The 27,521-nt window shown below is 45.8% G+C and overlaps 3 protein-coding genes across 9 annotated transcripts; 1 reads left to right on the top strand and 2 right to left on the bottom strand.

Moving 5' to 3' along the window:
• Positions 1 to 1,944: 1,944 nt before the first annotated feature.
• Positions 1,945 to 6,218, bottom strand: LOC310756687 (uncharacterized protein). 3 transcript variants are annotated; one of them, XM_083601260.1, is made up of 4 exons: positions 6,097 to 6,218; positions 5,226 to 5,700; positions 4,855 to 4,975; positions 1,945 to 4,514 (listed from the first exon to the last, which is right to left on the bottom strand). In XM_083601260.1, exons 2-4 carry the CDS (start codon positions 5,673 to 5,675, stop codon positions 3,142 to 3,144), a joined length of 1,944 nt encoding a protein of 647 aa, XP_083457386.1. In that variant the 5' UTR covers positions 5,676 to 5,700; positions 6,097 to 6,218; the 3' UTR covers positions 1,945 to 3,141. The 3 variants fall into 3 exon arrangements, with proteins under 3 accessions (XP_083457386.1, XP_083457387.1, XP_083457388.1); XM_083601261.1 differs by having other exon boundaries at positions 5,226 to 5,695; positions 6,097 to 6,214; XM_083601262.1 differs by having other exon boundaries at positions 1,945 to 4,511; positions 6,097 to 6,212.
• Positions 6,219 to 7,384: 1,166 nt separating this feature from the next.
• LOC310756845 (uncharacterized protein) lies at positions 7,385 to 14,575 on the top strand. 3 transcript variants are annotated; one of them, XM_083601697.1, is made up of 5 exons: positions 7,385 to 7,565; positions 7,837 to 7,900; positions 8,779 to 9,320; positions 12,443 to 12,572; positions 13,609 to 14,575. In XM_083601697.1, exons 2-5 carry the CDS (start codon positions 7,891 to 7,893, stop codon positions 14,448 to 14,450), a joined length of 1,524 nt encoding a protein of 507 aa, XP_083457823.1. In that variant the 5' UTR covers positions 7,385 to 7,565; positions 7,837 to 7,890; the 3' UTR covers positions 14,451 to 14,575. The 3 variants fall into 3 exon arrangements, with proteins under 3 accessions (XP_083457823.1, XP_083457822.1, XP_083457821.1); XM_083601696.1 differs by lacking the exon at positions 7,837 to 7,900 and having other exon boundaries at positions 13,612 to 14,575; XM_083601695.1 differs by lacking the exon at positions 7,837 to 7,900 and having other exon boundaries at positions 7,386 to 7,565.
• Positions 14,576 to 15,176: 601 nt separating this feature from the next.
• LOC310756930 (tripartite motif-containing protein 10-like) lies at positions 15,177 to 26,651 on the bottom strand. 3 transcript variants are annotated; one of them, XM_083601885.1, is made up of 8 exons: positions 26,006 to 26,651; positions 25,136 to 25,578; positions 23,440 to 23,535; positions 21,765 to 21,995; positions 21,226 to 21,248; positions 19,920 to 20,038; positions 17,821 to 17,850; positions 15,177 to 17,204 (listed from the first exon to the last, which is right to left on the bottom strand). In XM_083601885.1, exons 2-8 carry the CDS (start codon positions 25,535 to 25,537, stop codon positions 16,687 to 16,689), a joined length of 1,419 nt encoding a protein of 472 aa, XP_083458011.1. In that variant the 5' UTR covers positions 25,538 to 25,578; positions 26,006 to 26,651; the 3' UTR covers positions 15,177 to 16,686. The 3 variants fall into 3 exon arrangements, with proteins under 3 accessions (XP_083458011.1, XP_083458013.1, XP_083458012.1); XM_083601887.1 differs by having other exon boundaries at positions 25,136 to 25,551; XM_083601886.1 differs by lacking the exon at positions 26,006 to 26,651 and having other exon boundaries at positions 25,136 to 25,693.
• Positions 26,652 to 27,521: the final 870 nt, after the last annotated feature.

Raw genomic sequence — 27,521 nt, 5'->3', positions numbered from 1 at the left:
GGATAAGTTAAGCGAAGAGGCTTATGTGAAATTGTTTTTGCTGTTTTTTATAAAACAGCAAAACTGGGGTAAAAGCCATGGTTTGGTGTTCAGGGCTTCAACCCCACCTCTTACATGTACACAATTTCTTAGGTAAAATACTGAATTCTTTTTTTTTTTGTAAATTTATTTGAGTTTTTCGAATCAATCAAGCACTTTATGAAGCTGGAAAATGAGTGGCTCCTGTATAGAAATGCCACTGCCATTAGACATTTGACAGTGGAACAGAGTCTCTCGGGAGGTGAAGGACTCTCCTTCAATTGAGGTTTTGTCTGGGTTGGGGGGAAGGGGACAGGGACAGCCCTACAGTAAGGAAGCCTAAAGGTGATTGCAGACAGTACTTTAACATCATGCGAGTCATTCAGATCCAGTTTTTATGGATGCCTCTGTGATTGGTGTGTTCGGCTGCCGCACATTCCATTCGGAAAATTGCAATGGCTCATCCATTTATTGCTCACAACAGGGCACAAAGCTTGACAAATGTTTTGGGGTTGGGCTGTTTTCTCCCCTTTCAGTCATTTCATCCCTGCTGTCCCACTCCCCTTTTCCATTCTGAGCACGTGCACAGGTATTTTTATACCTATGTGTGCACATTGTTATGTTATTTTTTTAAAAAACAAAAAATTTGAGAGCAGAAGAGCAAATGTATTGTTCCTCTCCCATTCTCACACTCCCAGGGAGGGTTAGTAGTTCAGGGGCAGCACACACACTTTTTATGCAAGTGGTCCTGGACCTCTGCTTTGGAATCGTAGCATGAACTGAAAACAAGAATTCAAGAAAGCTCATGCAGTGGTAACTCAGGTTAAGAACTTAATTCGTTCTGGAGGTCTGTTCTTGACCTGAAACTGTTCTTAACCTGAGGTACCACTTTAGCTAATGGGGCCTCCCGCTGCCGCTGTCCTGCTGCTGCACCATTTCTGTTCTCATCCTGAAGCAAAGTTCTTAACCTGAAGGACTATTTCTGGGTTAGCGGAGTCTGTAACCTGAAGCATCAGTAACCTGAAGCATCTGTAACCCGAGGTACCATTGTACTTTTCCTCACTATTCTGTGGTATGAAAAAACCATTCTGGATCATCTCAAAGACCCTTATATTGCAACATTTTGTGGCCAGGCAGGTAACTCTGGGAAGCCCATAAGCAACGACGACTATGGCATATTCCTATTGTGACTTATTAGCAACTCGTACTTAAAGGCACACTGCCTCTTAAGGCCGAAAGCTACATTTTTCTTGGAGTAAGACCAAATGAATTGAATGGGGCTTACCATTTCTATGTTCAGTAGAATCGTACAGGATTGCACTGCAAACGTCTGACACATTAGTTCTGAGTACTAATATAGCTGTCATCCTTGTTTCTTTTTTCTGTTCGAGGTCCTCCTCAAACAGCAGAGCAACATGGCTATAGGTAAGTTTTGTCCATAATAAATTTATTGATCTGCAAGGTTGTAAGGGTTAAACCACAGAGCCTAGGGCTTGCCGATCAGAAGTTTGGCGGTTCGAATCCCCGCAACGGGGTGAGCTCCCGTTGCTCGGTCCCTGCTCCTGCCAACCTAGCAGTTTGAAAGCACATCAAAGTGCAAGTAGATAAATAGGTACTGCTCTGGCGGGAAGGTAAACGGCATTTCCGTGCGCTGCTCTGGTTCGCCAGAAGTGGCTTAGTCATGCTGGCCACATGACCCGGAAGCTGTACGCAGGCTCCCTCGGCCAGTAAAGCGAGATGAGTGCCGCAACCCCAGAGTCGTCCGTGACTGGACCTAATGGTCAGGGGTCCCTTTACCTTTAAGGCAGGGGTGGCGGAAAGTTTTTTTGGTTTAAGAGCCATTTTCCTTTTTGGGCAAACGTCTGTGAGCCAGGGATGAATGAAGCCAGAGGCGAAAATGGGCAGACCACCAAATGCAAATATTACTTTTCTACACTTATACCTCTATTTGTGTCTTCCATCCAGGGAAGCAAGAGGCATGATCAGAGTTCAAGGACACATTCCAGCCAGGCAAAAGCACTCGGGATGCCTGGAGAGAGTTCCCAGGGCTAGAGAAAGGTCTGCAGGGCCACATTCAGCCCCTGAGGTTCCCTGTCCGTGTTTTAAGGTGACAGGACTTGTGGTTTTTTGGCGCAGGTATATGGTGCTGAATTCCCCTGAGATTTGTATATATTGAACAGGATTGGGGGAAGATCTAGAATTTAATGAGTAAACTCTTTGCACACAACTCTTTCAGCCATTGCATGTGCATCAACTACATTTAGCATCCCTGGAGTCTGAAGTGTGTATGAATTGACACACTCAAAACTTCCAGTCATGCAAGTCCAGACAGAGGCTAACAATGGCTGAAAAGAAAACTACACAGAACAGGTATATTGAAAACCTTTAAAAAGAGAGAGGGAGAAACCAACAAACAAACTAATATCAAAATCACCCCAATTCAATACAAATTTTACTAGCTGCACACAATATTTCCAGGTGTTTTTGTGTTTTTTTAGAAGCAGCTATTTTGCTTCTATCGTCTGTAGACACCAGCGCTCCAAAATAGTTGAATAAATATTTGGAACTTCTAAGGGGCCAACACCAACCTTTCGGATGCTCAGGCCCAGAGTCCATCAGATTTCTCTAGAGCAAGATAAAACGTTGGAACATTAGTTCAGCACCCATATGTTCAGCAGTGGAGAACGGTGCCCACTGTGACTGGTAGCGGGAAGGCAAGGAGGCCAACAGTAGGTGGAGCCAGAGCCCATGATAGTTCTGGTTTTGTCCCTATCCTCCCTGCTGAGTTTTGGATAATCTTCTGGCTGTTGGAGAGTGAGGTTAGTGCTCCATCTGCCTCCAATGAATTTCAGCAACTAAACTAAATATTAATATGGTGGAATCTAGCAATGACTTAATTTCTATCAAGGAATTTCAAGAATCTATTTTTGAGGTCTGCTTTCCATGTGCAATGAATGGAATGTTGCCTAGAGATAAAAAACCCTGTATAGTTTCACTGTTGTTTTTTTTATCTAGTAGCCGTTGATCTCCAGCATAAACTATTCACACAGTCTAAATTTATGAAGCTTTCACTCCAAACTCTTCTTCACAGACATCCTAAAGGTTCACATGTAGATTTTTCTGTTACGGAAACAGAGGGAATAGTGGACATTTCCTCCCGCGTTTGTATGGTTTCTCTCGTGTGTGTACCCTTTCGTGTTTCTTACAGTCAGAGCTAGAAATAAAGCTTTTCCCACATTCATAGCACTCATAAGGCTTTTCTCCTGTGTGGGTCCTTATGTGCTTCGTAAGGGAGGATCTGTGACTTAAGCTTTTCCCACACTCGGGGCACGAATACGGTTTCTCTCCAGTATGGGTTCTCTGGTGTGTGATAAGGTTTGATTTCAAATTGAAACTTTGTCCACAATCAGAGCATTTGTAGGGTTTCTCCCCTGTGTGGGTTCTCAGGTGTTTAGTGAGGGAGGATTTATCGCTGAAACTTTTCCCACAGATGGAGCACACATATGGCTTCTCACCAGTATGGATTCTCCTGTGTGTAATAAGGTTTGACTTCCAATTAAAGCTCTGTCCACATTCTGAGCAAGTATAGGGTTTCTCCCCTGTATGTAACCTTTTATGGTTTATGAATTGATAGCCTGTGCTAAAGCTTTTCCCACACTCAGAGCATTCATATGGCTTTTGCCCAGTGTGCTTTCTCTTGTGGATAACAAGGTCTCCTTTCTGATTAAAGCTTTTCCCACAGTCTGAGCATTTATGAGGTTTTTCTCCTGTGTGGGTCCTTCTGTGCGTAAGGAGATGTGATGCCTGACTGAAGCTTTGCCCGCATTCTAAACACTTATACGGTTTCTCTCCCGTGTGGATCCTCTGGTGTTTACCAAGGATTTTCCTTTGACTGAAGCTTTGTCCGCACTCCCCACACTTATATGGTTTCTCCCCCGTGTGGATTCTGACATGTGAAACCAGATTCCCCTTCTGACAGAAGCTTTGCCCGCACTCTGAACATTTATACGGTTTCTCTCCCGTGTGTATTCTTTTGTGTTTTGTGAGGTAAGACGTGGTATTGAAGCTTTTCCCACACTCAGAGCACTTGTATGGTTTTTCTCCAGTGTGGGTTCTCACGTGAACAAGAAGGTCTGCTCTCCTGTTAGCAATTTTCCCACAGAATGTGCATGTGTACAGCATTTTCTGATTCTTAGTTAGGTCAACGTCCTGACAGAAGTTCTTTCCACACTCTGAGTCCATCTGTATTGCCTCATGCCTCAAGAATTTATCTTGGAAACTTCCTTTGCACGAGTCACTGTTACCTTCCTCACAAAGTAACCTGTATTCTGGCATTGTCCACTGACGGTACTCCTGCTTGGATTCTTGAACTGCAGGCATCTTGTCCACCTCGCCACTCAGGAAAAACACCCCTTTAGCTCTTTCCAAGGATATTCCACTGGTGTCAATTTGCTTAAGTGGAAAAGCCTCCTTTACGCTCTCCCACTCTTGGCCTACTGGAAGAAACAGAATAACGGCATGAGTTAAACCCTGTACTGGAGATAGAAAAAGTTTTCTCAAAGGAATAAAGTGAATTACCCAATCCTCCACTCTTAAGACTGAGTTTTTCCTTTAAGTGGTGTAGCCAAAAAGCTACCATCCACACATCAACAGGCTCAGGGAAACCCAAAGGTGTGCAGAAATACAAGCCTTACAAATGTGCCCTGAATCTTCCAGCATTCAGGTTTGTTGAATGTCCCTGAGTCATAGTGTTGAAAGAGAGGGAGAAAAACTTCTGCCTATCAGAAGCATCTAGAAGTTTCCAAATAATACTAACTTTCGGATTCAAATCCTTACCCAGAAAGCTGGCCTCTCCACAACCCTCCTCCTTGACTTCCAGAGGAATTTGGCCCTTCACAGGATTTGAGATTAACTTGGGGTAATCAGCTGCCACGTCTTCAATGGATCCTGGTGGCATCTGAAATAGAAAGGAAGGTGGGGAGATACAAATTAGAAAGTCTGGATCAATGCCAATAATTCTGATTTCTTGCAATCACCACTCCACCCAGCACTGAGGGAACAACCATGCAGGACAACCTTCGTGGGGCTGTGTCAAGTCCCTATAAAATGGAGTGGACAGAAGGAGATTTATTGCACAATACAGATGGGCAGAAGGGGAAGGTTGAATAAATCCTGGTTGCAAAGCTTCCCAGAGTAGGCTAAATTACCTCTGAGGCCTCCTTGGCTCTTTGGCCAGTGAATTCCTTGAAGTGGCTGCTGACAGTGTCCTCGTCCTCCAGAATCTCTTCCTTCACTTTCACTGAAGAATCCAGGCTCTCTCGGCTGAGGCCTAGCAGGGTGCTAAACATGTCCCCTCCTCTGTGCTCCAGGCCGCCTTCAGCTCCTTCAAAGGAGACCTGGAATCCCTCAGTGCCCTCTCCTGAGGTGGGCTCAAGCAGCCGTTGAGTTTTCCTCTGGGACTGAGGGGCTGGCATGGTCTCCATGAATCCCGGCCACTGGCCTTCCCAGCCCTGCTCATTCGGTTCTTGCTTAACAGGCTGTGGAGCAGCCCCCATCAGAAACTCCCTGGTGGCTCCCATTTGGGAGATGTGGGGTTTGCCTCTTCCTGCATCCAGTCGCTCGCCTGGTCCAGGTCCTGGTGGTTCATGCACTTCCATTTTTATTCTCACTGAAGCTCCTGGACTGGAAAAGAGAGTTTGCATTAAGAAATGCAGATACTCAGGTGGGGATTGAACCTGGCAACTTCTGCCTGCAAGGCAGGTACTCTGAGGTGCTGTCCTCCCCCTGTATCTAGAGAGCCACAGGTTCCCCACCCCATAAGCTTAAGGCTGACACTTGGTTAGAGAAACCCTGTTTTCTCTCCAGTGTTTTTGCATCTCTTAGCCCTGCTCCTTTCCCATTCCGAAGAGGGCGCATTGGTGCACAGACAACCCGCAAGATCTGGGTACTTTGCATGTCTTCTCCCTGTTTGCAACCCTGACCGGCCAATTGCAATCCCGTCCCTTCTCTGCCGTTTCTCTCCCTCTTTCGCCTCCCAGCTGATCTCTGCCTTTCCGCTTCATCCCCTACTCAACTTACCTCTCGCTACTGTCTCCAGTGCTGGGGATTCAGATCCCTGGAGCCAAAGTCTCCTAAGGCAAAATATTCCCCCCCCCCGCGCGCCCCCAGCTATTTATTGCACCAACGCTATGGGGATGGGCAGGAACAGGAAGTCAATGCCCCTCCAGGACGCACCCACCCCTTGCCTATCTAGGAACGGGAGAGTTGTGAGTTTAACTCTTCCTTTCGACACAAAGATTATTGGAGGCATTGTACACCTTTTATTAATGGGTGGTGGGGAGCAGAAGTTTTAGACTAACCCCTTTTGATTCATAATAATTGTATCCTCTCCCTTAGCCTCCATCTCTCCCTACTTCTGTATCTGTAGGCGTGTTGCTATTGTTTACTTATTTAATTTGCAGAGTTTTGTACAGCATCACATATACTAGCAAATACCAACTTAAAAAATACATCGCAGTGTGCGTGTCGTGTGTCCACATGCTGCATTCAAGTGATGCACAACCAGTGTACTTGGTAATACAAGAGGAGTGTTCACATGTTACATTCTATGAGTGCACAATCTATGCAGTATACCTCTCTGTACACAAGTATTTGACACGCGTACAGTTGCTAATGTGTAGCGTTTCACAAGTCACAGCCTGGACACCTGTGTACGCAGCAGCTGTGATATGCAGATCAACAAGGGTTCACTCTTTCGCAAGAGCACTTGCACATATGCAGAGACAGTGTGCACCAGTGTTCAGTGTAACGTGCGAACAAGCCATCAGTAAATCAGGGATACACCTGCTCCTTCTGTAAAGCTTTCACACTCTTTGTAAGGCTGTAATTTGGAGCGTGATGATAAGATACCAACCAGCGAGTTCAGTCCTGGGTTTAAATTTGTACGTAACCCGGGAGGCTGGGTGTTCTTAAGGGGTGCTTTGAATAATACTGAACAAAACAAGGAACCATAAATATATTGCACAGCCGGGGAACTCAGAAGAGACAGTACCAATTTGTGGGTGTCTGCAGAGGGGCTTCAATGGGCATACACTTACCTAGGAGTAAATCCCATTGAACTTAATGGGACTTAACGACTGAGTAGACAAGCACAGGTTGGGATTGCAATGTGGTCCTTTTGCTGGACAGGAAACACCTAATCAGGCAGATGGCGCTCATTCCCTTTTTTTTTTTTGCAAAATTGCGAGTTCCCGAATGGAAACAGACTTTCCAACATTAATGATCTGGGGGCGGGGGACGCACCAATGAACTCCAGCCTTTGCTGCGAGGCACTGAAAGAGTTAAAGGATGCTTAGAGAACGAGGATGCCTAGAGTGGCCGGGTGCGTGTGACAAATTGGGGGAGAATTGAGGAAAGCAAAGCCACTTTCCCCTCCTCCTTTCTTTTTTAATTGAAAAACAAATCCCTCCCCCTTTTGGATTTCTTATCCTTGGGGCCATTAGGGGGCTGCTGCCAAGGGCGAGCAATGCAAAGCCTGCCTGAAGCAGGTGAGTTCAAGGAAGGAGGGGAGGGGAAGTGGATTGAGCGGAATCTAGCAGAAGGGGATCTGTTGGGAGAGCAAGCAGAGGGTGAGAGATGAGACTCTTCTCAGGCTCAGCAAGTGCCCTCGGGCGCAGTGGAGATCAGGGCTTCCCCCTCTCACCAAGGGGGCCAGATCAGCTAGGAAGGACCACTGATATTGGTTGTGAAGGAAGAATGGGTGCTGTGCTAATCACAAATTGTATTTATTTATTATCATAATCTTCATCATACCTTCAGGATCACCGCACCGCATATGTGCTGGTTCAGACACTTGGATCCGCAGAACTGGCAATGTTAACAGGTGCCACACATACTCCTTCCGCAGCTGTAAGAAATTTATCCTTTAGTGTGGCAGGGCCAGCACGTTGGAGATCCCTGCCTGCCTAATAATAATAATAATTTATACCCCACCCATCTGGCTGGGTTTTCCCCAGCCACTCTGGGCGACTCTCAACAGAATTACAGTACCAAAAACACGATAAAACGTCAAACATTAAAAACTTCCCTAAACAGGACTGCCTTCAGATGTCTTCTAAAAGTCAGAAACTGTTGACATTAGGCAGGCCGCCTTCGCTGTGCTCTTTGCAGCACCTACTTAAAAACATTTTTGTTTAGGCAAACCTATGCAGACACATAGATGCTGGCATGTTTCAATATCTTTCACTGTTGGTTTTTGTCTTTGTTTAAATGTTATTAGCTGTTTTTATTGTTAATTTTAATATTTACTGTAAGCAGAGGTTTCATCCCAGCCTCTTGCTTGTAGAACAAGGTTTCCCAATCTTGGGTCTCCAACTGGATAGGAATTGTAGTTCAAAAATAGCTGGAGGCCCAAGTTCGGGAAACACTTCTGTAGAGCATGAAACCCTTAATGCCTGGAACCCTGGAGAGCTGCTGGCAGTCTGCCTTGGCATAAGGCAGCTTTCTGTATAAACCAGGGGCCCTTCAGATATTGTTGAACGCAGTTCCCATCAGGCCCCAGCCAGCAAGGCCAACAACCAAGGATGATGGGAATTGTAGTCCAGCAATATCTGCAGGGTCACATGTTCCCCATCCATGAGTCATGGATGGTTGATAGCACATATGCTATATTTTTTATTAATAATATGTGTCTATTAGGAGAGAGTAAACATGCCCAGTTTTCATCGCCTGTTGCTTATTGGCATTGCTTTTGTTTTCCAGGAATAAAAATGGAGGAGCAAGACCTGAAAATGGAGGAGCAAGACCCACAGGGCTGGGAATCTCAGTGGCAGAAGGTTTTGCCACTGCAGATGCAGGCCCCATTTTCAGGGTGGAAAAGCTTGCAGGTGCCTCAACAGGTGTCCATGGGAGATCATAAGGATACCCAGGTCTCTTTCAGCAGGTGGCCTAGTAGAAGGGAAGATTCTCCTGTGGAAGTGAAGGAAGAGATTCTGGATGAGGACGCTGCCAGCCTGGAGATGCGGCGCCAAAGCTTCAGGCGGTTCTGCTACCTGGAGACTGATGGCCCTCGAGACGTGTGCAATCATCTCCAGGAACTCTGCTATCGGTGGCTGAAGCCAGACAGACACACCAAGGAGCAGATCGTGGACCTGGTGGTTCTGGAGCAGTTCCTGACCATCCTGCCCCAGGAGATGCAGAGCTGGGTCTGGGAACGTGATCCGGGGAACTGTACGGAGGCTGTGGCTCAGGTGGAGGATTTCTTGATGAAGATCCACCGGGAGGCCATGAGAACAGAACAAGAGGTGAGGGTTTTGCATGCTGTTCACCTTAATGCACCTGTGGATGGCAGTGGCAGCATAAAAAGATACCTGTGGCGTCAGGACAAAGGTCCATCCAATCTGCTTTGCATGCAAAAGGTCCCGGGTTCAGGCCTCGGCATCTGTAGGGCTGGGAGAGTCTCTCACTGAAAATCCTGAAGAGCTGTTGCCAGTCAGTGTCGTAGACGATAGAGCCAATAACCTAAAAACCCAATAACCACCCTGTGGGGATGTTGAGGAAAGTAGAAGAGGATATGCTCTACATGGGGCTACCTTGAAGGTAACCCAGAAACTGCAATTAATCCAGAATGCGGCAGCTAGACTGGTGACTGGGAATGGCTGCCAGGACAACTTAACACCAGTCCTGAGAGATCTGCATTGGCTCCCAGTACGTTTCTGAGCACAATTCAAAGTGTTGGTGCTGACCTTTAAAGCCCTGAAGGGTCTTGGTCCAGTATACCTGAGGGAGCGTCTCCACCCCCATCGTTCAGCCCGGACACTGAGATCCAGCACCAAGGGCCTTCTAGCAGTTCCCTCATTGCGAGAAGTGAAGTTACAGGGAACCAGACAGAGGGCCTTCTTGGTACTGGCGCCTGCCTTGTGGAACGCCCTCCCTTCAGATGTGAAGGAAATAAGCAGCTATCTTATCTTTAAAAGACATCTGAAGGCAGCCGTGTTTAGGGAAGTTTTTAATATTTAATGCTGTATTGTTTTTAAAACTCGATTGGAAGCCGCCCAGAGTGGCTGGGGAATCTCAGCCAGATGGGTGGAGTATAAATAAATTATTATTATTATTATTATTATTATTATTATTATTATTATTAAATATTATCCCTCCTCACTCATGCTAGTGAGCAAGCAGCAGAGCACATTCCCTTGCACATTGCTGGAAGCAAGTTGATGGATTCGTTAGCATCATTTAAGTTGAGCAATCCAGTCTGACATGTCCAGTCTGGATTGTTCCTGGTAAGTTTCCCCCCTTTATTTCCCTCTTAAAATAATAATAACATGACAGTCGTGTTTAAAAGTAAGAGTAAAGTTTAGTTACATTCACTTCACAGTATTGTCCTGAAGGCAGGCTTTATCTTGTGGTTACAGTTACATTTGTAGAGAGAAGAAGTCTGAGGTAGCCCTCAGACTTTCTACCTTGTGGCTTCCATCCTCTGTAAGGATGAGCCGTGTGCTGCTGGCTAAGAGCCATAAGAGAGGAAGATGGCAAAAGAGCAGAAGAGGAAGATTGCTGCATGACTAGCCCTTTTTATAGGGTCTGCTAGGGTCACACCTATCTATTTGGTCACACACACACACACACACACACACACACACACACGATGCACCAGAGCTGGTATGACAGGAAGTCCTCCCTGTCTGGAGCAACATTTCCCTGTGTGTCCACTCTAGGCAACAGGAAATGTTGTATTTGACTGCTTCAGTGATGATACATCTAACACGCCCACCTCCCCAACTCATTTTAAAAGAGCATTGGATGTCAAACAGCCAAAGCCCTGATTAAATAGGAACATTTTTGCCTGGTGCCTACAGGTGTATAATGCAGGTGCCAGACGAACCTCCCTGGGGAGAGCATTCCACAGATGGGGAGCCACCGCCGAAAAGGCCCCTTCTTGTGTTGCCACCTTCCAGGCCTCACATGGAGGAGGCACACAAAGAAGGCCCTCAGAAGATGATCTTAAGGTCTAGGAAAGTCCTTGAGGTATTGTGGTTGGATTGCACCTTGTACCCAGAGGCGTCTTTCCATAGCGCTTAGTGGTGCGTCGTGCCAGGGTGCCAGCCTCTTTGGGGCGTCCCAGCAAGTGGGGGAGCTGCGCAGCTTTGCTGGTGGCCTCCCCTTTCCCTGCATACCCACCAGCTGTGCCCCGCCAACCATATGGCTGGCAGGCACGCAACTTCCCTCCCAAGCCTCGGTGGGGATCACTCTCCTCCTGAGGAGGCTTGGGAGGGAATTATTATTATTATTATTATTATTATTATTATTATTATTATTTATTATTTATACCCCGCCCATCTGGCTGGGCTTCCCCAGCCACTCAGGGCGGCTTCCAACAAAATATTAAAATACCGTAATACATCAAACATTAAAAGCTTCCCTAAACAGGGCTGCCTTCAGATGTCTTCTAAAAGTCTGGTAGTTGTTGTTCTATTTGACATCTGGTGGGAGGGCGTTCCACAGGGCGGGCGCCACTACCAAGAAGGCCCTCTGCCTGGTTCCCTGTAACTTGGCTTCTCGCAGTGAGGGAACCGCCAGAAGGCCCTCAGCGCTGGACCTCCGTGTCCGGGCAGAACGATGGGGGTGGAGACGCTCCTTCAGGTATACTGGACCGAGGCCATTTAGGGCTTTAAAGGTCAGCACCAACACTTTGAATTGTGCTCGGAAACATACTGGGAGCCAATGTAGGTCTTTCAAGACCGGTGTTATGTGGTCCCGGCGGCCGCTCCGAAGCCTCTGCGGGGATCGCTGTCCCGCAGCGGCATAGGAGAGAGGTGCGCCCCCCAATGGCTGGCAGTGTGCAGCTACGGCCACCCCAACACTATCTGTGGTAATTTGGGGGCGCTGGGTGAATATTTGCACCCCGGCGCCGTATCTGCTAAAGACGGCCCTGCTTGTACCTCTCCTTCCGGCAACGTCTGCAGCCAATCTGGTGCCAGATGTATTGCTCTGCTTTCCTTTGGACCACATCAGCAAGTTTGAGAGGGTATTTTTGTCCTCTGGGTATCCCAGGACCTCCATGTACACCACCCAGGCTTGTGCTCCAGGCATGTAGCTCTAGTGTCAATTATGCAGCAAAAACAACACGGGAGGCTGTGGTTTCACTGAATATGCCACTGTTTCTCGAGAAAGGCAGATGCCAACAACATCAGAGACTTCCGGAAAGGTCTAGCCCAACATTCCTTTGAAGAAAGTCTATATAAAGGTTAGCAAATAAATATTTAGCACATTGTCACTTAGCTCAGGTCTGCCTACACAGATTGACAGTTGCTCTCCTGGCCCTTTGTGAAGGTAGGGTATTGAATTAGGGACCTTCTGCTCTGCCTCTGAGCTGTGACCCCTGACAAGAGGATCCTGAACTGTGTGCCTCTTCCTGTTCCAGGTCCCTGGCCTTTCAGAAGAAGGGCCTGTTAACTTGCCTATGTTGGAGCAGAATTCATCAACCACCATGGAAATCCATCTCTTGCTGGAAGCCAAGCAAGAGGGCGATGATGGGGAGACCAAGTTGGTGGGTAAGGATTTTATTATGGCTAAATGTTAACGAGTTTCTTTTCCTGAGGTTGTTTCTGTCATTCCCTCTCCAGCACTGCTCTTTGACGGAATTATGGGCTGTCCTGCACAGAAACCTCTTTCTGTGGGCCTGTTTAGGGAACAGCCCTGTATTGGGAAGATTTTTAATGTTTTATTATTATTTTATATATGTTGGCAGTGGCAACCCAGTCAGATGGATGGGTACTAATAAATTTATTGTTGTTGTTGTTGTTGTTGTTGTTGTTGTTGTTGTTGTTGTTATTTGACCACTGGCTCCATTCAGGTTTCATGCCACACAATAGTTTGCAGTAACCATGGCTTAGAACCCAAACCACAATTTCAGCTGCCAGCAAGGAAACCATGGCTTAGAGCTGATTCTCCACCTTAGTTTTGGGACTACAAAACATGGACTTTTCAGCTCAGGACTACAACTCCCATCAGCCCCAGCCAACACAGCTGGTTAATGGGAGTTGTAGCCCACAACAGCTGGGAGTACCAGGTTGGTGAAGAACCCTGCCAGAGCAGAAAAAGGGTCAAGTAAATGGAGCCAGTTCCTCTGAGGAGCACTTGAGAGGGGCACGGAGGGCTGGGGAGGGGTCTGGGGGTAGGGGAAGAATGAGGAGAGTCATGAGAACCAGATAAAGAAGGCCCCAGGCCGGAGTCGCTCCACTCCTCCTAAAACCAATACACCACATTAGCTATCCTGTACAGTGGTACCTCGGGTTACATACACTTCAGGTTACATACGCTTCTGGTTACAGACTCCGCTAACCCAGAAATAGTACCTCGGGTTAAGAACTTTGCTTCAGGATGAGAACAGAAATTGTGCAGTGGCGGCACAGCGGCAGCAGGAGGCCCCATTAGCTAAAGTGGTGCTTCAGGTTAAGAACAATTTCAGGTTAAGAACGGACCTCCAGAACAAATTAAGTACTTAACCCGAGGTACCACTGTATTATTATTGGAGGCAATATGTAAGGTAAGAAGAGGTAACTTAGGTTGTTTTTCGATGTCTTCCAGCAGGTGATATGCAAGTGAGGATGAAGGAGGAGGATCCTGAGCTGGAAAGACTTGACTGCATGAACGTTGACACAACATCCTTGAAAAGTGCTGAAAGCCTATCCCTCCAGGCCACTGAGGAGGAAGTGAGGGATATAGGTCAGCAAAGACCCATACATCACCAGGAAGTCCATCTGGGAACAGCAGCAGAAAACACTGTTCATCCCAAGGAATGTGATGAAAGGCCCTTCCAAGGGAGGGTTCATGGGTGTAAGAGAGAAAAGATGTCCTCTGACACTGGGAAAAGCCTCTCCCAGAACTTGGTCCTTCTCAATCGTCAGAGGATGCAGAAGGGAGAAAAGCCCTTCAAATGCTCATACTGTGGGAAAATCTCAAACGGAAGGACGAACCTGATGATACACGAGAGGACCCACACGGGGGAGAGGCCCTACGAGTGCTCAGAGTGCGGGAAAAGCTTCAGCACCACCTCAAACCTCATAAACCACAAGAGGGTTCACACGGGGGAGAAACCATACACATGCTTGGCTTGTGGACAAAGCTTCAGCCATAATGCATCCCTGATAAGACACAGGAGGACCCACACGGGGGAGAAGCCGTACAAGTGCTCAGACTGCGGGAAAAGCTTCATTCAGAAAGGAGAACTGATTGCGCACAAGAGGACCCACACTGGGGAGAAACCGTACGAGTGTGCCGAGTGCGGAAGAAGCTTCAGCACCAGCTCTCACCTGATAAGGCATAAGAGAGTCCACATGAAGCTATGGAACTGCGTAGACTGTGGCAAAGGCTTCCATCAGAAACTCAGCTTTATGAAGCACAAGGGGACATACACTGAGGAGAAATAATAAAAGTACAGAGCAAGGATGAGGGAACCTGTGGTTCTCCAGATGTTTGGGACTCCCACTCCCACCAGTCTAAGCTAGCATGACCCAATGTTTGGGAATGATGGGAGTTGTAGTCCAGCAATATCTGGAGAAATCTCTATGTAGGACAAGAAGCTACAGTTAGAACTGGATATGGAACAACTCATTGGTTCAAAATTGGGAAAGGAGTACGACAAGGCTGTATATTGTCTCCCTGCTTATTTAACCTATATGCAGAATTCATCATGCGAAAGGCTGGGCTGGATGAATCCCTAGCCGGAATTAAGATTGCCGGAAGAAATATCAACAACCTCAGATATGCAGATGACACAACCTTGATGGCAGAAAGTGAGGAGGAATTAAAGAACCTTTTATTGAGGGTGAAAGAGGAGAGCGCAAAATATGGTCTGAAGCTCAACATCAAAAATGGGATCAAATCAGAAATCTCTCTCATTCTGGGATCAACTCAGAAACCAGGACAGCTTCTCTAAATCAGGGACATCCCTGGAAAATAGTGACACTTGGAGGGTTTGTCTTTCCCTGCTTTTTCATTCGCTGCCTCTGGTCTCCTGCATCCATTTAGCAAAGGAGGGGAGTGGTTTTGGCCTTCATACTTCTCCAGCCCCCACCCCACCTCACCCCCAATATAACCAAAAGCACAATATAACCAAAAACACACACACCATTTGGGAGTGAGGACCAAAAAAATAAAATTGTTTTACTATTTTATTACTTATTTTCGCCATTCAATCTATCTATAAATTTTATTGTTTATAGCCAATGGCCACCACAATACAATATGAGCACAAATCACACAGCTGCAAAACAAAAGACATTGCATGCACCAGACCAGGATACATCTATAGCGTCCAAAATTTATTTTCACGGTTGTTTCAATGGGAAGGATATAGGGCAGCAGAGTCCAGGTGGTGAGGTCCAGATTACAGCTTCCATCATCCTTGACTGTCATCCCTGCTGGCTGAAGCTGATGGGAACTGGACAACAACGTCTGGGGACACCTCAATGGCTATTCTGTGATATTCAGAATCTACAATACTCTCCTGGTATGTCCCACGGAGGACCTTAAGGTCCATAAATAGCAACACCCTAGAGGTCCCGGGTCCTAAGGAAGTTAGATTAGCCTCAACCAGAGCCAGGGCCTTCTCAACACTGGCTCCGGCCTGGTGGAACGCTCTGTCTCATGAGACCAGGGCCCTGCGGGATCTGATTTCTTTCCGCAGGGCCTGTAAGACAGAGTTGTTCCACCGGGCCTTTGGCTTAGAATCAGTTTGATTCCATCCCCCTCTTTCTTTTTCCTTTCTCCTCCTGTGAAGACGCTGCATCCTAATGTTTTAATGTTGTATTTTAATCTTGTTTTTTAAATTATATTTTAATCATCAACTTGTTTTTATTATTGGTTGTTAGCCACCCTGAGCCCAGTCTTGGCTGGGGAGGGCGGGGTATAAATAAAACATTTATTTATTTATTTATTTATTTATTTATTTATTTATTTATTTCAAAGGATTAAGGCACTGATCCAGAAGACAATGAACTGAGAAGAGGCCCCACTGAATTACCTTGGAGCAACTATAGCTAGGGGCAGGTTTCATTTTCAGCAGGGGTTGGAAGCTGGTCCCTGACATAAATCCCTTTATTTATTCCTCTGGAGATCTGAAGTCTACGAAGCAATGGGTTGTTTTATTCAGAATAAGCTCACCAAAATCAATGGAGCTAAGTTACCCATGTGCACAACTTTCAGTGGGTCTAACTCCAAGCATGGTTATCTTTGGATGCAACTCAATGAGGTTTCCCTGCCGATATGGGTGGAGGGATTGCTTTCTAGTAATCCACTTCAGCAATACAAGAACACATGTCAACAGCTGGTGGAGGTCTTGTGGAGAGGGAGAGGTGGAAAAATAAAAAATGAAACCAGGGTTGGACATCAGTGACGCTGAAATAAATTGTTTGGAACTGCTGAAAGTGTTGCTGTCTCTTTTGGAACAAAGCTGCAGGGAGAACACTGTGGGTGGGATGGGAAAAGCAAAGCCCACTTTTTTCATATATCTGCTGATTGTGGCTGGAATGAATCCTCTCCATGGACCTCTACAAAGATGTCAACAGAGCTCTTTGCAAATAAACGTTCCCTTTCAGAGCAATCATTTTGCTCTGGAGAGAAGCGCCTCCTGGGCCTGAGAGGTAGATTTGGTCCCCTTAAGGCTTAAGCCATCCTGAGTTGGGTTTTGTTTCCTGACAGCCAAAAGAAAGGGAGGAGCATCTCTCCAGAGAACGAGGCTCCTAGGAAGGTGTAGAGATGGGCTCCTGTGTCGGCATCGAAGAAAGACACCTCCCTCCCATCATAGTTCAGAGTCACTCGGATCCTCTTGGGCTTGTTGCTCAGGGACAGTGGAGGGTTGTCAGGGGGGTTGAAGGCACTGTACCAACCTCCCCTCTTCCCCACAGCCCAGACTCCTCCTTCAGGACTTAAGGCTAAGCAGCCCTTTCTCCTCACTGACTTCCTGGCAACCCCAACAGCCCACATCTCCTCACTTCCCACACTGACTTCCCAGTAATGGCTGCCTTTGTTGAAGCCCTCACGTCCCAGCACAGCAGGATCGCTGTAGAACCTCTCAGAATTGTTGGGCAGGTGTTGATACTCGTCTCGCCATCTCACGCTTTTGCAGTCCTCAGACAGGACAAGCCGAGGATAAGCTGTGGCTGGATCCAGAGCAACATTTGCTGTTGGGGAGAGAGATGAGGTGTAAGGAAAAGAGGCAGAATCCGCGGAAAGAGAGGACACACCAATGCAAGACAAAACCCAAGAAGCAGGTTCCCTTTCTCATGAAATAGGACTTCCTTGCATTGCATTCAGGATTGGGACCCTCATCTCCTTCCTCCAGATGATAAATGCCTTTTTTGCTGTCTTTTTAAATTAGGCTCTCCCCCTCCCCCTATTCAATATATGTTGCTGGATGAACATTTTGTATATTCTGTTCATTGTCTTACATTTTTCTGACTTTTACGTTGTGTATTTTATCTGCTCAAGTCGTTTTGAGACATTTTCTCTGTATAAAGAGATTGATAAATGTAATAAAGAAACAAAATAATAACATTATTTATACTGTACCCCTCCTGTCAATCCAGGTATCTCAAATGACCCAGAAAATGTTTACTTTCCTTTTTTGTATGAGTGGATCCAGGAATTGGATGCCATGATGGCTGCAACATCACAACAGTGCAATTCACTCAAGTTAAGCTACTGATAGTTCCAAGGTCTAGGGGACAGGCTGTTCAAACCCAATAAAACAACATTTCCCGTCCCCTCTGTGAATTTGGTCTTCCTTTGGAAATTCACCTTTCTGAGCCAGTCTGAGGAATACAGTGTCTGAAGAAGGAAGAAGATAGAAAGTTTAAGCACTACAGTGTTGGACCTCTGGTAAATCTTGTCACAAGAATATGACTTCATAACACACTGCATATTGTTTATTTAAAGTTAAAGAAATTAAGTTGAACAAATATTTTTTTTAAAAAAACTAATTAAAAAAACTAATTGAAATTGAAATACTTTATTGTCACTTGTGCAACTTGTATACAGTGAGATTACACGAGCACCCCCCACTCAGCTCTCTTAGTCTTAATTCCCCTCCTTTACTGACGCACACCCACCAAACCCAAAAGTCAGTTGGCCTGTTGTTATCTTTTCATTCAGCAGCCTAACAGCCCATGGATAGAAGCTGTTCTTTACCCTGTTGGTGTGACTAATCATGCTTCTATATCTTCTGCCTGAGGGCAGGAGATCAAGAAAGTGCCGGCCAGGGTGTGAATAATTAATAATAATAATAATAATAATAATAATAATAATAATAATAATGTATATATACTGCCCTTTACCAGAATATATCAGGGTGGTTCATATGGGAAACAGATTAAAATAATTAAAAATGTAAAACACAGAAATAATGAAACATACTAGAAAAGATTGTCTATGAACCTCATAGTTCAAAGTAGGATCAATAGTGGTGCATAAGCTCTGCAATACCAGTCTTTGGCAGGAATACAATGGGGAGCTGGCCACAGCCTCACATCTGCCCCAAGTACACTGGTGGTTCCGATGGTGGGGGTTATTAAAGCTGCAATTGTTTAACATAACAAGAAACTAAACTTGCAGAGGCAGAATTGGCAAGGCTCTCAAGCAAAAGGAAGCCCCAGACCTTCCAAGTGTCCCTAGTTTCCAGGGACAGTCCCGGATTTACAGAAGCTGTCCCGGCTTCTGATTTGTCCTGCTTTTCCTTAAGACATCCCTATTTTCATGGGAGAAATGTTGAAGGGCATGAAGTCCTGCCTCACTGAATTTTAATTTCCAGTAGCATTGCCCTGGAACTCTAGAGATGGTTTTTGCATCAAAGGCTGGTAGGATCATATATGGGACGTTGCACACGACACAGCTCTGTTGACTGGTCAGATAAGCAGGTTTGCCAAATGAGGTCAGTTTGGAAAGCTTATGGTTTCTCTTCCTTTCTTTTGCAAGCAGTAACACTTCTGTACTCAAATTTCTATACGGTCTGTCTGGATCTCAATCACAGAAGGCGGAGAACTCAGTTGAATATAGACGTCATCTTCAACACTGCTTGCACTGTGTCCTATTTTTATGGCCTTAATGTACTCCACCTTGTGGTTGAGGTTCTTGTTTGAAAGTGGATAAAAGCATTTTGGGGGTTTGGGATTCTTTCAAACCAACATTTAGGTACAGGCTGTTTGGAATGTTCCTCTTCTCCAGTGAAATGTGGAATCTCTTGTGAGACCAAGATGGTTGCAGCACTAGATTTTTTCATTCTGTGATTTGCCCTGAGATCGAATAATGGAGTGGTATAAAAATGATAGATTGATTAGATAGATGATGATAGATAGATAGATAGATAGATAGATAGATAGATAGATAGATATAGATATAGATAGATAGATAGATGATAGATAGATGATAGATAGATAGATAGATAGATAGATAGATAGATAGATAGATAGATGCGGGTGTGAGTCTGAGGAGGAGGAGATGCCTCAGGAGGGTAATAGGTGCTTGTTGTGAAGCCCAAGCAAACTGAGAACCTCCCAAAGGACCACTCCTGATTGTGTAGATTAGCAACAATATGCAAAGGAGATTCCATATAGTTATGAACAGAAACATGTTGGAACAAAAACTCAGGACTTTACAAAACAATATACCCTGGTGCATTTGCAGCGGTTACCACTCCAGCCTCTGAGGACGAGAATGGCAATATAAATGGGGCAATAGGTAGTTGGGGAGGAGGGAATGATGACTAGGCTGTAAAGAAGGAAGCTCTGCTGGTGCTACCACTGACTATTTGGCAAGAACAAAATATAATGAAGAGTCTGGCATGCTCATTTTCAGACTTATACAATACCTAGCATAAAATCCTCACCGCCATTATACATTACCTTTGAACTGCTTCATGTCACCCTGCAGAAGGGGATTTGTAGCACAGAATTGCGAGATCCTTTTCTTCAGCTCTGGAGGGAGCTCCACTGGATTCCTTAGTCTCTCTCTTTTCTCATATCTGGTGGAGAAAAACAATTTTAAGCCACCCAACTCCAAGGAATGCAAAGGAATTGAGAGGAGGAAGGAACCTCTAGAAAGCCAAGAGGGAGAGGCAAGCACAGAGGGATTGAGGCCCAGAGGGATGGAGGAGATTATGGATGCCAAAGCCAGGCACCTGGGGGCCAGAAGCCGGTCTCTGAGTCTCCCCACTTACATCTATGTCAGTAAAAAGAAACGTCAAGTGATACCATTACGCTCAGAGTTTATCTGTTTCCAGCTTTGCTGCATTGCCTATAACAGGGTTGTCATACGTCCAAAATTTTCCAGACATAGCTCAACAACTTTGCCCCCCAAAAGCCCAACAACTTCTGCATCCAGTTTTTAATTTTTTGAAACATGGCAACCCTAAAAGGGCATAAATTATCTGAGTGTACAGTGGTACCTCGGGTTACAGGCGCTTCAGGTTACAGACGCTTCAGCTTACAGACTCTGCTAACCAGAAGGAGTACCTCAGGTTAAGAACTTTGCTTCAGGATGAGAACAGAAATGGCGCGGCGGTGGCATGGCAGCAGTGGGAGGCCCCATTAGCCAAAGTGGTACCTCAGGTTAAGAACAGTTTCAGGTTAAGAACGTACCTCCAGAATGAATTAAGTTCTCAACCCGAGGTACCACTGTATTGACAACACATTGCATATTTCATTCCATCACCCATTCCTTGGCACTGGACCATTCTTGCCCTCTTTTCAACCCATTGCTCAGTTCATTTTTGCCTTGATTATGCCTTTCCGCTGCTCTAACCATTTGTTAAAATTCAACAAATGGAATCAAATGCAACTCAAAAAAGCACTTCGAGAAATAGCAGAGTGGGCTACAGAAGACAACTCCCACCATCTTAAAAGTATATGTAAGCGTATCTAAGAAGAAGTTTACAAGTCTAGAAAAAACTGAAAGGATTTTGCCTGGCTCTTAAAAGATGTTTTCTATTCTTTGTCATTTTCTGAGAAAGAGAACAAAGGAGCAGAAAAACAGGTTGGACCTGAGGGGTTCAAGGGAGGACTCCTGTTGTTACCTGCGAAATGCTGCAGGTGTGGGGAGTCCCACTCTCTCTCCCTTGGAGCCTGGAGGGGCAGGTTTTATGTACTGGGCTCCTGGACCCTTCCCAGCCTCATGAGGAGAAGCAACTGGAAATGAGAAGGACCCACTTACCTCTGCAAGGTGCTTCTCACATCCTAGAGAGAAAAAGAGGGAGAGAAGAAGGGAAATCAGTGCCTGCCACAAGATAGACCCAGGATAGGATTCACTCTGGCCCTTTGGCGCTGTGGGTTTCCCATGGAGGAGATATTCACGAGATTATTGTCAACAGACAAAATGGCTCCATTTCGACGCAGTGAAAGGTGAACTATTAGATGCAATTGAATAGAACAAAGCTGCTCCCACATTTTAAAATGTGCAGGGAAACATCCCAGTTTTTCAAATTCTTCATGCAACATAAGAGAGAAAACCCACATTTGCAAATGATGGAAAGAAACTCCCACAGAATCGTAGAATTGTAGAGTTGGAAGGGAACTTGAGGGTCATCCTGCTGCTCTATAGAACAGCCCTGGCAACTAGCTCTGGGCGTATTCCAACAGAATATATATATTTATATATATATAAATAAGGAAACATCAAATCTTTAAAAACTTCCCAAAATGATAATAATTCCCTTACAAACACTCTTTCAGCTGCTTCTGCCACAGCCTTACCCGGAGGAGTTCACTTCCTGGCTGCTGGCGTTTCTCCTCCATCTCCTGGATGATCCTTTGAAGAGAGGAGAGTTCCTCAGAGAGCTGGTCCATGAGCTGATCCCTTTTTGCTGCAATCTCTTTCTCCACCTTTTCCATCTGATTCAGCAGGCGCTTCTCTTGCTTTTTGAGAAACTGGCGCAGTTGCCTGAACTCATTGGCGGCCTTTTGCCTCTCCCTTTCTGTTAATTTCTGCAATAAGCAGAATAAAAAGAAGAGGAAAGGAATTCAGCATCTCTATTTGTGTCCATTCGAAGAAGAGAGGGGTGTTGTGAGAATTCCACAGGAAGGGCAACTCTGGCTTCTCAAACCTACGGGACCGCCTCTCCTGGTATGCCCCGCGGAGGACCTTAAGGTCCACAAATGACAACATTTTGGAGGTCCCAAGTCGCAAGGTGGTTAGATTGGTCTCAACTAGGGCCAGGGCCTTTTCAGTACTGGCCCCGACTTGGTGGAACGCTCTGTCACAAGAGACTAGGGCCCTGCGGGACTTGACATCAGGGCCTGCAAGACAGAGCTGTTCTGCCTGGCCTATGGTTTGGACTCAGTCTGGCCCTTATGTTTCCCTCCCCTTATGGTTTTAATCTATGGGCTACTTTTAAAATGAGGCTGCATTTTAAATTGCATTTTAACCTGTATTTTAAATTGCCCCCCCATTATGTTTTTACTGTAATTTTACTAGTGTTAGCCGCCCTGAGCCTGGCTTTGGCAGGGGAGGGTGGGGTATAAATAACTAGTATTATTATTATTATTATTATTATTATTATTATTATTAATTATTATCATTATTATTAAAGGCAAGATGAGAAGTCAGGAAGATGCTGACTCTGAGAGTTCTAGACTGGGTGGGAAGCATTGGGGGTAAAATGCCAAGGATTGTAACAAGTAATTTGACCCAGAAAGGGCTGGTGGTGTAAAGCAGTGTCCCCCAACCGGCCCCCCCCATGGTATTCTAAGGGGGCCACAGGTGAAAAATGCATAAATGGGAGCCACAGCAAGAGACTAGGGGGCCACAGAGGGAAGTGAAAAGTGAAGAAAGAAAATCCTGATTGGCTGGCTATTTGCTTGGCCAATCCCAAGTGTGTAAGGGGGTGCCCACCGGGGCCTGGAACTCCTTTTTGCCATGTGCGTTTTCTTGGAGTCGTCCTGGTTTCTTCCGGGCAGGAGGAGGCGATTGCTGAGGCTCCCGTTTTGACCAATAGAGCCCACAACCCAGAACCCCCATGCCAGGTAAATGCAGTGGTGGGGTGGCAATGGGCAGGGCTAGGTGAGCCAGAGCTGCTTTTTTGCTGGGCCTGGTGGCAGCCTGGGCCTGACTCTGCAATCCACCCCAGCGCCTAGTAGATCGGGGCCTTTGGATGTTGCCAAGGCGCTTTATAGATTAAAACCAGCACTTTGAATTGGGCCCGGAAACTAATTCATAGCCAGTGCAGTCAGAAGAAAGTCACACTGCGTTCAGCGGGCCTTACTCCCAGCTAACAAATTTTAGGAGAGATGAGGCCTTTCCAAAAGGACAGATGTTCTGAGAACTTGGTCTGCCTCTTGGCTTTTGTTTCTCTGCATTTTACATGAAATTTCTCAATATGAGGGTGATGGTTTACGTCCTCCTTCCCTTCCCAGTGTCCAGGTCACTTACGAGCAAGTCTTCGCTTTCCCTTTTCACCGCAGCTTTTTTTACCAGAATTTTCTCTCTCTCCTCCAGCAGATTCTCCAGGCAACTATCCATCACATTCTGAAGAGAAAACAAAAACTCAGGATTGATTTGGAGAGAGTAGAGGTGGACGATATGCTTATTTTCTGCCATGCATTCAAGCGCCTGGGAGCAAGGTCAGCCCTGTGCTTAGGAAGAGTGATAGGCTTGAAACTGCTCTATCTCCTTGCATAGGATGCGATCCTAGGTTTTAAGTGAGTAGTTGCAAAGTGCTTTCTGTCATTTTTTAGTAAGACCCGTTTGTATAACTCCTGTTATTTCTATAAATGATATTTTTACTATAGGCTTATGTGAATTGCTGAAACAGGTACACAGCCTAAAAGGTAAATACAAATATATGTATAAATTGCCATTTTTAGGGCAATTTCCTGTTTGCTTTCAGCCTTAATTCAAATTATGAAGTTATTCTAAAGTTCAGTTTACATTGCTAGACAGCATGTGAGAGGAGTTTTTCAAAACTAAAATTGATCAAGAGTTATCTTAGGTCCAGGATGAGTCAAGCTTGGATCTCTGGCTTAGCCATCTTGTCAATTGAAAATAAAGTAGCGAAAGGAATTGATTTTGATGATGTGATTTCAAAATTTGCAGAGAACAAAGTTCGGAAAAGGGGTTTTAAGTGCTTTTGCTTACAATGTTAAGTAAATAAACCAGAAAATAACACCTCCAACTATAAGTATCTTATTTTTCCTTCTTTTAATAATTTCAATGTGGGGGGCGGGGTGACAATAAATTTTCGCACCACGTACCGCCTGACGTTACTACGCCACTGAGCATAAGTGTGGATGAACCCTAAGATTCTCCTGTCAGACTGCACAGCTGCTGTGTTTGCAATGAGGAGAAGGGTGTTACCTTGTTCTTCACCCCTTGGGATGGATGAAACTATCCTTTACAAAATGTTCCAGGAAATGTGAAAACAAAGAATCCCTTAATACAGAATTTTTTTTAGGGGAAAGATGGGAGCCCCAATAATAAATAATAATAATAATAATAATAATAATAATAATAATAATAATATATTTATACCCTTCCCATCTGGCTGGGTTTCCCCAGCCACTCAGGGCGGCTTCCAACAAAACACTAAAATACAATAACCTATTAAGCATTAAAAGCTTCCCTAAACAGGGCTGCCTTTAGATGTCTTCTAAAAGTTTGGTAGTTATTCTTCTCTTTGACATCTGGTGGGAGGGCGTTCCACAGGGCGGGCGCCACTACTGAGAAGGCCCTCTGCCTGGTTCCCTGTAACTTGGCTTCTCAAAGCGAGGGAACGGCCAGAAGACCCTCGGCGCTGGACCTCAGTGTCCGGGCAGAACGATGGAGGTGGACACATTCCTTCAGGTATACTGGACCGAGGCCACTACCTACAGGGCCGGAGTTCCTCACCCCTGATCTAGCCCCTGCCCTCCCCTTGCTGTGGTGTTGGAGCAATAGGAGCTGTTTTCATTTGAAGGGAGAGGGCAGAAGATACCCTCCAGTATTGGTAATTTGCTGAGGGGACAGAAAACTAGAAGCACCCTTGCAGTGGGAGTTATTTTCCAGACACACTGAGACAATATTCTGCAAAGAGAATGAATGGTGGGGAGGAGGAAGGAGTCAGTTACCAAGTGCAAAGATGACTTCGTACCTTGTATTCCTGGACAACTTCTTCCTTGAGGACCACAGTGTGCGATTCATGTTCCGGGGAACGTTCACAAAACATGCACACCAATTCTTTATCATCTCTGCAGAACAGGTGGAGTCTTTCCTTGTGTTTCTCACATAGCTCCTTTCCTCGGAGTTTAAACTTTTCTGATATGTTTGCCAGGTCCCAATTGGGACGGAAATTCCCTTTCTGGATCTTGGCTCTGCAGACCGGACACTCCAAGTCCCCCACACCCTTTTCTTCCCATTTATCGCTGCAGTTCTGGATGCAGCCCTGACAGAAGTTGTGGCCACAATCCAAGGTCACGGGGTCTGTCAGATAGTCCCTGCAGATGGGGCACTTAACTTCATCCTCCACATCTGTGGATGGAGAATAGGAGGCCATGGTGGATGAAGAGTCTGCGGATTTGTTGACAGAAGAGGCAGCTGTAGAAAAAAAAGCAAAATGAGAAGCAGCTAGAGGATAAAGGGGTTGGGGTGAAAACTATTGGTCAATAAGCATTTCCAAATCCTTCCAGTGGGGAGTGACAGTGCCTCCAGACTGTGTGTGTGTGTGTGTGTGTGTGTGTGTGTGGATTCAAGCACATTCTGGAGCTAAAATAGATTAAATAGCTCCACTATCCTATTGGAACAAACAAAATTTAAAAACACTTGGCCTTTTTGTGGTCTGCAATAGAAGTTTCTTGCCTGGGGCTAACAGTTTCTGTATGGATGTCTTATTTTCCACAGGATTGTGAAGAAGGGAAGGGTTAAAACACCCCTGCAGGCTCACTGAGAACGGAATGAAAACAGCCCTTTCTGAGCAACCAGCTGCCTGGGAGCATAAATTGGGGTCTAGTGGTAAAATACTCACCTCTGGATTAGCTTTCTCGTGCTGTCAAGATGCTGGGCTGACTGATCGATGAGAAATTCTGAGTGTTTCCTTTTCCCCCGGTCAGCTATTCCTGCTCTTGCTTCCTCGACCTTTCTTTATGACAGGGCAGAGAAGTGCGTATTATGTACAGAATGATGTAACTACAACCAGGAACTGTTGCCTTAAATGGTGCTTCTGGGAATGCTCATCTTCCTCCCTCTCTCCCTTCACTTCTCAAATATCACTGATTTCCTCTTCATCTTTGCTCCACCCTCAATATAGAAGTCTGCATTGAAAGAAAGAAAGAAAGAAAGAAAGAAAGAAAGAAAGAGAAAACCACCCTTCTCCATCGTTATTGAATTGAGCATTTGTGTGAGACGTCTTTATACGAAATAGAACAAAGACATAGTTTCTTTTGGGGGAGGCATGGAAGGCTTTTTAAAATCAGAAATATTACAGTAAATGGTTAATGAGTAACTGCTTTGGCCTTTCTAGCATGAACTTTGCCTGACACTTCAGCCACACCCATATTGTTCCTGATGCAGATATAGACTGGCTGTTCCTCTGTGTGTTCTGGGAGATCTAGAGGAAGGGAACTGGTCACAGTAGGAGGAAGATTCCCTGGCTTCTCCAGCAGCCTGCCTGATCTCTTCTTCTCCCCCCCCCCCCCGCTTCTGCCTCTGTTCTGGACTTCTCTCTGGTGCAGACTCTCCCTGCTCACTAAGCCCTGTTGCCCCTTCAGCTTCTGACACCTCCTCCTCCTCAGTCTACTCCTTTTTCTCCCTCTGACCACCCATTGTCATCCCACCTCTACTCCCCTAGCTCTGAGCTTTCTTCCCCTGGGGGTTCTCTTAGGGGCCCCCCAGCTCGTGTCTCCCACCACTCCTCATCCAGTCAGTCCATGGCAGTATGCCTTTCTTGGCTGCCTTCACTGTCACTCGTTAGGCTCGGTGAGGAGCCCTTACCAATTTTTGATAACATTTTACAGGATCTTTCCTCCAGTTGTGTTTGAGCTGTCTCCTAGCTTGCTTCTTTGCCCTAAGCTCTGGAGTAGACCAGGGAGCCAAGTGGGCTCCACAAAGTGGGAGAGAGCCATTCAGATGTTCCAGAGGTCAGTCAGGGCTTTCACAGGAGCACTAGTCACCAACTGCCTACGCCATGTGCTCCTTACCGGGCCTGCCCCATTTCCCCAATACAGTGGTACCTCAGGTTAAATACGCTTCAGGTTACAGACTCCACTAACCCAGAAATAGTACCTCAGGTTAAGAACTTTGATTTAGGATGAGAACAGAAATCGCGCGGTGACAGGAGGCCCCATTAGCTAAAGTGGTGCTTCAGGTTACGAACAGTTTCAGATTAAGAATAGACCTGCAGAACAAATTAAGTTCTTAACCCGAGGTACCACTGTATTTCCCCCTACTCTGAAGCACTGTAATTAGCCCCTTCCCCTTCTCCCAAACTCCTCTCTTCGCAGGCACATCCTGCGCTCATTTAAAGCAAAACAACCAAAATTTAA

This window comes from Podarcis filfolensis (genome assembly GCF_964270895.1).
Source record: "Podarcis filfolensis genome assembly, chromosome: 2".
NCBI classification, from domain to species: domain Eukaryota; kingdom Metazoa; phylum Chordata; class Lepidosauria; order Squamata; family Lacertidae; genus Podarcis; species Podarcis filfolensis.
This window is presented reverse-complemented; position numbering and strand designations above follow the sequence as displayed.

What these genes read in the sequence shown, in the direction of transcription:
- LOC310756687 (XM_083601260.1), bottom strand. Translation starts at nt 5,675, where the DNA reads ATGGAAGTGCATGAACCACCAGGACCTGGACCAGGCGAGCGACTGGAT. An exon ending in GAGCCAAGGAGGCCTCAGAG is followed by an intron (nt 4,976 to 5,225) that starts GTAATTTAGCCT and finishes TTTCTATTTCAG; the next exon opens with ATGCCACCAGGATCCATTGA. An exon ending in TGGAGAGGCCAGCTTTCTGG is followed by an intron (nt 4,515 to 4,854) that starts GTAAGGATTTGA and finishes TGTTTCTTCCAG; the next exon opens with TAGGCCAAGAGTGGGAGAGC.
- LOC310756845 (XM_083601695.1), top strand. Translation starts at nt 7,544, where the DNA reads ATGCAAAGCCTGCCTGAAGCAG. An exon ending in GCAAAGCCTGCCTGAAGCAG is followed by an intron (nt 7,566 to 8,778) that starts GTGAGTTCAAGG and finishes TTTGTTTTCCAG; the next exon opens with GAATAAAAATGGAGGAGCAA. An exon ending in CCATGAGAACAGAACAAGAG is followed by an intron (nt 9,321 to 12,442) that starts GTGAGGGTTTTG and finishes TTCCTGTTCCAG; the next exon opens with GTCCCTGGCCTTTCAGAAGA.
- LOC310756930 (XM_083601885.1), bottom strand. Translation starts at nt 25,537, where the DNA reads ATGGCCTCCTATTCTCCATCCACAGATGTGGAGGATGAAGTTAAGTGC. An exon ending in AAGTTGTCCAGGAATACAAG is followed by an intron (nt 23,536 to 25,135) that starts GTACGAAGTCAT and finishes TTTTCTCTTCAG; the next exon opens with AATGTGATGGATAGTTGCCT. An exon ending in CCTCAGACTGGCTCAGAAAG is followed by an intron (nt 17,205 to 17,820) that starts GTGAATTTCCAA and finishes TCTCCCCAACAG; the next exon opens with CAAATGTTGCTCTGGATCCA.